At 40.3% G+C, this 9,316-nt stretch overlaps 1 protein-coding gene across 1 annotated transcript; it reads left to right on the plus strand.

The window, feature by feature from the left end:
* Positions 1-5,551: 5,551 nt before the first annotated feature.
* LOC124421952 lies at positions 5,552-7,910 on the plus strand. The gene is made up of 2 exons (XM_046957693.1): positions 5,552-5,736; positions 5,974-7,910. The coding sequence occupies exon 2, from the start codon at positions 5,997-5,999 to the stop codon at positions 7,332-7,334; it is 1,338 nt and encodes a 445-aa protein (XP_046813649.1). The 5' UTR covers positions 5,552-5,736; positions 5,974-5,996; the 3' UTR covers positions 7,335-7,910.
* Positions 7,911-9,316: the final 1,406 nt, after the last annotated feature.

Genomic DNA, 9,316 nt, shown 5'->3' on the forward strand with positions numbered 1-9,316 from the left:
GGTCCTGCAGGGTCTCGGCGTCGTTCATCATTCGTTGGAACGGCGAAACGCTCGGTAGGTTTGGCTTTTCGGGGCAGAGGAGAAAGATCTGCATAGCGAGTCGGCATCTCGGGACGAGCGAGCTAAGTGCGGGATTATGCAAAGTAGTGGCCATACAGTATAAAAATACGGAGCGACTCTGCGCCATCTTTTCCGGACCATTCTAATAACTCCCTCTTGGTGCACCCTTATTCACCCTCTCTCTTTCTCTCTCTCTCTCTCCTCTTCACCTCCAGTCGTCGTCGTCGTCGTCGTCGTCGTCGTTGTCGTCGACGCAGAACCTTCTTTACTCTTCATCCCCCTCACCCCCGCACAATGAACCACAGCTTTGCTCGAATAAGATTTCAGCAAATATAACCGTAAAACTGTCGACGAAGCTGCCGTCTACATACCAAGTGACTCTCTAAACTCGAACTTAACGTCACATGAAGATACGTCAGGCTCTGTTCTTTGAATATTTGTCAAAATAAAGGCATAGGTTAGGATTAAAACGAATATATCGATCGAAAACATTGTCATTAAATATGCATTCCATCCAGTCGGTGCTTTTTGAGATTCATCCTGGATCGTGTACAATAGGGATGCGTAAATGTGTTTAAGAGCATCTTGATACATGGAATGGAAGTCAAAGTACTCATTCTCCCTTTTCTCTCTCTCTCTCTCTCTCTCTCTCTCTCTCTCTCGCTCTCTTTCATAGTTATCGATACAAATCAAATCGGCGTTAACAGAATGTTTTTAAGAGCACTGGACCACATGGCGCGTTTGTAAGACCAGTCATCGCTATGATTAATGATTCATGAATATTTAGACGTATCGTTTAATTTAGATACATTGTGATTCGTCATCTCTTGATTATCGCGAACATCTAACAAAATCTGTAAGTGATCATTGTAATTTGATAGATAGTAATTTAACATCAGGTTCATTTTACGTTCATAAAGAATTATTCCTTAATTAAAGAGTTCTCTCATTATCTTTTCGTGAATATAAGAGGTATCCATCTTTCCTTGAATAACTTCGGAGATACATTTTAGAAAATCTTAGGATCCTTCGAAAGGATCCAGGAGGAGAGAGAGAGAGAGAGGGATAGAGAGAGAAGAAGTTTCTCGCTTAACTTTGGAAAGTACTCGAGTAAAGGGCCTCACGTTTTCCGCGAGAGAGCAAGACGCGAGATAGCGCCGTCTGATAAGGGCCGCTTGGAAGTCGCATTAATTTTCCTCGTAGCTCCTTGAACCCCTACCCCTTCTTCCCTTACTCTGTCGCTTCTCCCTTTCTCTTTCGTGAATCTCCTTTCCTCTCGAAGCTTCAGTTAACTTACTCTTCTCTCTCGATGTTTCTGACGATGATAGTTGTGGTAGTAGTCACGTTGGTAGAGGACGACCGTACGCAGAAACGTTTCTCCTTGGCATTTAGGTAAGGTATTCACGTAACACATAAGCAACGCCACGCGAGCAGCCCACCGTGTGCACAGAGATAAGAGCCAAAGGTGGCATCTTAGCGGCACTTCGAATTAAATTCCCGACGGCGAGCACACAACCTCTCTCTCTTACTCTCCTACTCTCTTTCTCTCTCTCTCTCTCTCTCTGTTATTCTCTTGATATCACTGAAACGATATCAACAAGAGGAGGCGGGGACAAACTTCTATAGTGTGCAAAGGCACCGGTATACATCTTGAATTCAAATTTCGCGCCAGTTCCAAAGGTCGAGTTTATCTCGCGTTCAGTTATGAGTTTAAGTTCCATTTTATCCAAACGATTTTGATAATTATCATGTCCGTTTATTTTATGTTTCTTCTTTCTTTCTTTCTTTTTTTACTTCCTTTTTTATTTTTTTTTTTTTTTCATTCTACAAGTCTTACGAAAAAAGATCAGACGACAAAATAATCAGACGTTTCATCGTGGCATAAAAATTTTTGACGTTTTAAGACAGAACGTCTCGGTTCCTCCAGTTACTCCATTTAAGAGAAAGAGAGGTCCACTTTATATGCATGACCTCGGTAATAAGTCAAGGAATTGCTCGCACGTCCGTAAAATCTAAATCGTCCGCACTCATCTGAAGAGATCTACGTTCTGTCGCTCTTAGCCGTAGAACGAGGCCGCACACAGTGCTCGGTTATTTTAGCAATCCTCCAAACTCGTTACACATTCAATTTATCAGCGACTTGGAGCGAGACAAGGCTCGCTTGAAAATTCCTTAAGCACGTTTCCCTTCTTTGTAATATACTTATACGTGCATATATCTACATTTTGTAACATCGTCGCGAAGGGATATCTTTTTGACTTAATTGGAAATTCGAGAGTACGACGAAAGGAAAACAAACGAAAGAGAATCGAAATGAATCGAGTGAAATATGGCGGGTGCAAGAGCGAGCAGATTTTCAATGGAGTTGGTAAAGCTTTAGGAGAAAGATAGAGAAAGAGAGAAAGAGAGAGATGAAAAGGAAGAAATCGTGTTAATGGTTGATTGATAAACGAGCTCTCTTCATCGGCTCTTCATCGGTCGCATATTTATCACCTAACTCTTCGGTAACTTCACCGAATCGGCCGTTTCTGCAGAACTTCTGCCAGCAAAGCGAAAAACGTTGGCAAGAGATATAGCCGCTTTCGTTGGAAGAGCGAGAGAAACCGAAATTAATTCATGCGTCTGCGTTCGAACGAATATTCCGTCTTTCAGTTTTATAACCAACGGCAGAATGCAAAACGATTGGACGTGATTAATTTCAAAACGAACGATTGCACCTCTTATATCATGACGACGTCGTTATAGATATCATTCGATTAATTTATTAGATAGTCGATGAGAAATAATAAGAATCGACTGGTTCTCGGATCGATGCTCTTTTAATTATATCCACGATGATATTTATGATTTATCTTATCCAATAGAATGGATCGCTATATATTTCATCGAAATATATTAATTCGTACAATCGACTTGACAAAAGCTAAAACACTTTGCTTGGTGTCACTGAAGTAAGGTGTCCCTCTGCTTGATCTTCCCTGTGTTCGATGTCACAGTGCTAACAGCTTCCACGTGCCTGACACGTGTCAGACGTTAGCGTGTGACAGTCCCACGTTTTAACTTGGATCACTTAGTGAACCTGTACTTTCCGATCGATTTAAATCTTGCTATAAGAATTTATTTGATATTGAATAAAAAATACAGAAACATTTATATATATATATATATATATATATATATATATATACATATATTTTCAATGATATTTATTAAATTGAATATTTATTAAATATATTTATTTACTCTTAGAAACAAGATTCGAGTGATAGTCAAAGAAAATAGTACAAAACGGAATGAAGAATAAGCACGTCGTCGTCTTTAACATCACGGAAGCATGACAGTACGATCGGCAATAAATATGGTCTATATAATCCAGGAATGGCTCTGGCAAGATATAGAAGATCTTCACGACTCCCTGCCGTGCGACGCGTGTCACACATAACGTCGTAGTAACGACTTTTCCAACTTTACGACTCTCAATTAGGATTAAATCCGATTGCTACCCTTAAAGGTATATAATCGAGCAATGTGGTGGTCGCCTTGAGAAAATCATTCATCCCTTGATCGTACATTAACGATCTTGAGGATGTGATGAAGTAAAAAAAAAATATTTACAATCTTTCAATTTTACTTCAAACTTACATAAATTTAGGAAGAATAAATACTTGATGAGAAATAATAAGAAGTATCGAAGGATTTGCAAGAGATCGGAAGTTTATTTGGGAATGTTTGTTGGTTGAAAGATTGTTGGCTGATGATGGTGGTAGTGATTGGAGGATATTGAGAGGAGGGAGGAGGGCTAGCTCAATCGAAAAGTCATTACAACTTTTTGCCGACTCAATCAAGAAGTTAATGTCCTTTAACCTTTCCAGATATTCCCCGTAGATTTGTTGGAATCACGAGAACAACATAAAAATCCGACATCTCTCACATGCGCGATAAAATAGATTACTGGCCTATGATTGATCGCCTATTCCTATATCCAAAGAGGAGGAGCTTAGATTTCTTTTCCTTTCTTTTTTTCTTTTTTTCTTCATTTCTTTCATTCGGTTATTTCCTTTTTGGTCGATATTACGGGCGATTAACGTTGGACGTAATCATGTATTTCAGGTATTTCTCATGGTTTTGGCAACTATCGTATGTCATTTAGTTAGGATCAAGACATGTATCGAAGCGACGAGAAACGGGGATAATTCGTCAGGAAGATAATCCTCGAAGCGATGATCCCTTACGGACCTTGGTGGTACCTTCTGTCTAACGCAGTCGATTTAACGCGCCTCATTTCTCTTTGTCGACGAGCCGTTCGTTTCGGCCAATGACCACGAATGAAGATCTATCGTATGAAATGAGAAAGAGAGAGACACACAGAGAGAGAGAGAGAGAGAGAGAGAGAGAATAACGTTTGCTCGTTGATGATTAGATCCTCATCGAACCCGATCCTACAAACCCGTATAAATTTGTATATCCTATAATTTATCGTCACCGAAGTCACGCACAATACTCGATGGAATACTTTATCCTCTCGGAAACGAGAACAGGTTTCAAAACGAAACAGGTGTGTCAGCAGAACTGGGATCGTTCCACAGCTTGCAGAAAGTGCTGATTCCGAAAGGATCGATACAAATTTATCTTTTAGCTTTCATCGTTTCGAGTTGAATAATCGATTCCAGTGTATATATGACTCTATATATATATATATATATATATATATATATATATATGCAATTATTATTTCCTAAAATTCTAATATTATCTACGAATAAAGAAAGATCGTCGATGAATTCGTCGAAGGTTCGAAATTGTTCGAGCGTAAAATAATAATGATAATAATAATGAAAAGAAAAAAGAAAAAAAAGAGAGAAAGGAAAAGAAAGAAAAAAGAAATGAAAGAGAGGAAAGGACAAACGAACCGGCGTTAAAAATATTCAAGATCGTTCGTCAGGCTGTATTACAGCATAAAGCATCCTCCCTCAAGCGTTGTCCTCGCGATCGGCACTACCACCATCGTCACCACCGTCACCAGAATTCTTTCGAGAATAGGATTGCGCAACGCGTGTGAGAGAATGAAAGAGAAGAGAAATGGGAAGGGGGTGCAAAGGGGGCTAGAGAGGTAGGGGAAGGGGTAGATATAGATATAGGGGTTGGGGTGAGTGGGAGGAAAAAGGAGTCGTCGACGTCGACGGCGATCCCGGGCACATGTGTCGAACCTGAAATATGTAGGCGTGGTCTAGATGGGACTAACAGACGCGTCCCGACGACCGAATATGTTCACCCCCTTCGTATGCTCCACCCTCGAATAGTAGTCGACGCTTCGCTATTGGCCGGCACCATCCTCGGTCGTCTCCACCTGCCTTCGAGCTACCCTCCACGAAGCAACCCCTAAATACGGGGGATGCGCGAACGGTTCCCTCATTTTATCCTCGGCAACGCCGAAACGCGCGTCCACCAGAGTGTTCTCCGGGATTCGAATAGGAATCAGTGCGCGGATTCGAAGCCTCAGCCTCGGATCTTAAACTTCTTGTGCTCCCTCGAGAATTGTATCAGTGTTAACGAATGCCATCAAATTGGGAGGTGCCTTTCATAAGGAGAAGAAGAAGAAGAAGAAGAAGCCGTCGTCGTGGTTGTAAAGTCGACACGTTCAACGAACAAAGGCGTATAGCCTAAACACGTGCTCCGGTAAGCGTCGTGTCATTTTATTTCCTTGATAAGATATTTAATCATTCGTTATATTGTATTCTTTTTTTATCATTATGACGAGTATGATCGAATATAAATAGGCAATACGATGGAAATCATCCTAGTTTCGGGGATTCGCGATTGATGAAATGTATACGCATGCACGTTAACATCTAAATAACCATCGACACCCGATCCATCATTTATGTATGCCCCATTGACGGCAAATTCTCGCAGGTTGATCATACGGAGCGAGCAGGATGACAATGGAAGATCGCACGGGTGGCATCGACCGTGCCGCCCCCGCTACATCGACTACGGCGACAACGACACTTTTAACGTCTGGTAGTCCGTCCATGATCAGTGATGTCACGTCGGATGCATCTTATCCTCTCCAACGTGCCAGTAAGCGTTCCTTCGACGTAGCATTTCTCGTCGCACCCGATGAGAATCTGGCTCGTAGACAGAGCGAAAAGCTCAGATTAATTTCTGGTAGAAAGGATCGTACGAGAGAATCCATATCATTGGATAATTCTTTGGATGCCGATAGATTGCCACAGAATTTGACTATAAAGCATTACGATAGCGACTCTAGCTCGCAGGAGAGACGAAGGCTGATGCATTGTACCGAAAATTCTCTCAGTCCACCGTATGTATCTCCGAGAACGTTAACACCGACATTGCCGGACATCGATTCGCGAAGATACGTTCCTACACGACAACAAAAGAGTCCAAGCCCACCTGGGTTTACAGCGCAACAATCATTATTAAATACTTGCACGGAATCATTGGATCCAAGTTTAACATGCGGCAAGGTTTACGATAGCGGCTTGCAGTGTACCGTGGAAAGGCACGGTGAATCCAGGAGCGCTTTTACGAAGGTTCATCTTGGTAGTCAAAGAAATGGCTTTACCGACGACGGACAAACCTCACCAAGATCGTCCATCTCACCGGACGATCGAAGGGAAGGTTATCAAGAGAGCATTAGTCCTCCGGTCGTTCCTTTGGCAAGTGCGACTACTTACAAATATACCAGTTTTCCTAACAAAATGACGTATCCCTTTTTGGTCGGTCCCGAGGCTGCGACCAGTCAACCCAGTCTCTTGGAGAACTTGAAAATTCCTCAGATAGCACAACCGCCAAAAGTACCAAGCCCAAAAGTGGCAACCTTTCGGCCGGATCTACCACCAGTTTATCCAAATCTTTCGTACAATCCTATATCCGTTTTTCCACCAATGGCAGACGCTTTGACAAGGCCAAGGTTCTTAGCCACTGCCGCTGGCGTCGCTGGCCTTTTACCACCGTCCTTCGCGGCTTTGACATTGCCCGCGCAAAATGTTTGCGCCAAGTGCAATCTATCCTTTCGTATGACATCTGATTTGGTATATCACATGAGGTCTCATCACAAGAATGAAAACTCCGGGGAAGCTGCTCGTAGAAGGAGAGAAGAAAAATTGAGATGTCCTGTTTGCGACGAAAGCTTTCGCGAGAGACATCATCTGACAAGGCATATGACAGCTCATCAGGATAAAGAGAGCGATGCTATCGTCGATCAGGTCGAGGTCAAACGACGTACCACCACCGTTCATAGCAAGTGACGCCGAAAATCCTCACCCGACGATGATTTACTTGCCAGCGGATATTCTTTCGAGAATTGACTCTTCTTTTTTAATCTAATTAACAGACCAAAAGAATAACGTCGATCATCGAGGATCGTTGTGTTTTAAACAAAAATATTTCCGAGACTTCGTGCAATCCTTTCTTTTCGTTTTTTCTCTTTCTTTTTCCTTTTTTTTTTAAATTTATTTTTTGAGTTCTTATAAATAAAACGAAAAGACGACGTATTTCATCGGGTAATCAATTTTTGTTCGAAATATTACGTAGGATCGTTCTGTTAAAAATGTTTTTTTTTTCTTCTATCGTTTCGTTTCTTCGTTAATAATATCGTTCAATATTAATTGAGACAGTGGTACGTTTCGTGATATTGTTTCGTCAGTGTGTTAAAGATATATATGTTATATATTAAAACACTGTCGCTTTCAATTATGATTTAAAAAAAAATAATAGACCCTAGTCGATAATTTTGTGCAGCTCGAAAACTAGAACGTAGATCGTTCGAAAATTGAACTTTATCTCCAATTTAAATAACTTCTCACGTTCTTCGTAACGCACATATTAAGTAAAGGCACTTCATGAAATTTGTGTCGTGTGTATATATATATATATTATATATATATATATACACATACATGCATATATATATATATATATATATCTACCACCGCGAAAATTAATCACTATATATATATTATAACCAATTAAATTTATCTTACGATCCGCGGTGAAAGAGAAAAAAGAAAAAAAAGAAAAAAGAAAAAAAAATGGACATTCCCTCTCTAGTCAATATTAGGTAGGAAGAATTTGTAAATATCTTTGTCGATCACAATTTAACTGTCATACACGTACCTATCTTGATCGCATATCAAACGTGCGATAGCACTCCGATAACACACATTTACCAATATTAAAAGAAAAGGAAAAAAAAAAAAAAAAAAAAAGAGAAAAAAAATGGCATACATATACATACATATATCTGAACCGTACTATAGACGAAATTAAAAATGGACAAAGAGATCGATCATGTCCCTTTTAAGTATCACGAATGGACAGGTGAATGGAAGAGCAAAAGGGTTGGAGCAATAAAGTCTGTTTCGGAGTATGTTCATATTCACGAATGGGGGGGGGGAGGGAGGTGCAACGATGGTGGCAATAAATAGATCGTAAACCATATCCCGCGTCACACACAAACCGTCGGAGCGCGCATAATGGTAGGAAACAATGAATGCCGTAATCGGAAACAGTGCCGGTTTGTTATCTGCCATTTACACTCCATTTAACTTCAAACAGTGAATCGGCCAGCGCAGGATTCGCGTTTTAAATACACGCGACCTCCGAACCCACTACCACCTTCTCTTCCTCCTCCTCTTACTCCTCTTCCACCACCATCTTCTCTTCCTCCTTCTCTATTTCTCTTCCACTATCACCTCCTCTTCCTCCCTTTAAATTTACCCTTCGAGCCGGCGCGTCTCGCATCGCCTCGCCCTTTCCCATCCATTCGCCACTGTTACGAGCTTAACGCAGGGTTAAGCGTTGTCCTCGACCAACGAGTATTTAGTAATCGTGTGAAATCGTTGGATTATCGTCCTTTTGTTTTCGCACTCACCTTAACTTTCGTTAAGTTTTCTTTTTTGTGTTTCTTTCAATATTTTTTTCTCTCTTTTCTTTCTTTTTCTTTTTCTTTTCTTTTTTTTTTTTTTTTGTTGATGAAGAAATCGATTCATCGAAGATTATAAATTGGTAAATCATAATCAATGACGAATTGATGAAATAATCATCTTTCTCTTTAATTAAAAAAAAAAACAAAAAAAACAAAAAAAAACAAAACAAAAAAAAACAAAAAAAGCAACAACAACAAAAAAAAAACTAAAAATATATAACTGTAAAAATGTATACTAGATCGTTTGAAAATTTTTGCGACGTTGTAGGTACTAATCACGAATTTTTCATGAAGTCATGTCGT

The sequence above is a fragment of the Vespa crabro genome, chromosome 2 (assembly GCF_910589235.1).
Source record: "Vespa crabro chromosome 2, iyVesCrab1.2, whole genome shotgun sequence".
NCBI classification, from domain to species: domain Eukaryota; kingdom Metazoa; phylum Arthropoda; class Insecta; order Hymenoptera; family Vespidae; genus Vespa; species Vespa crabro.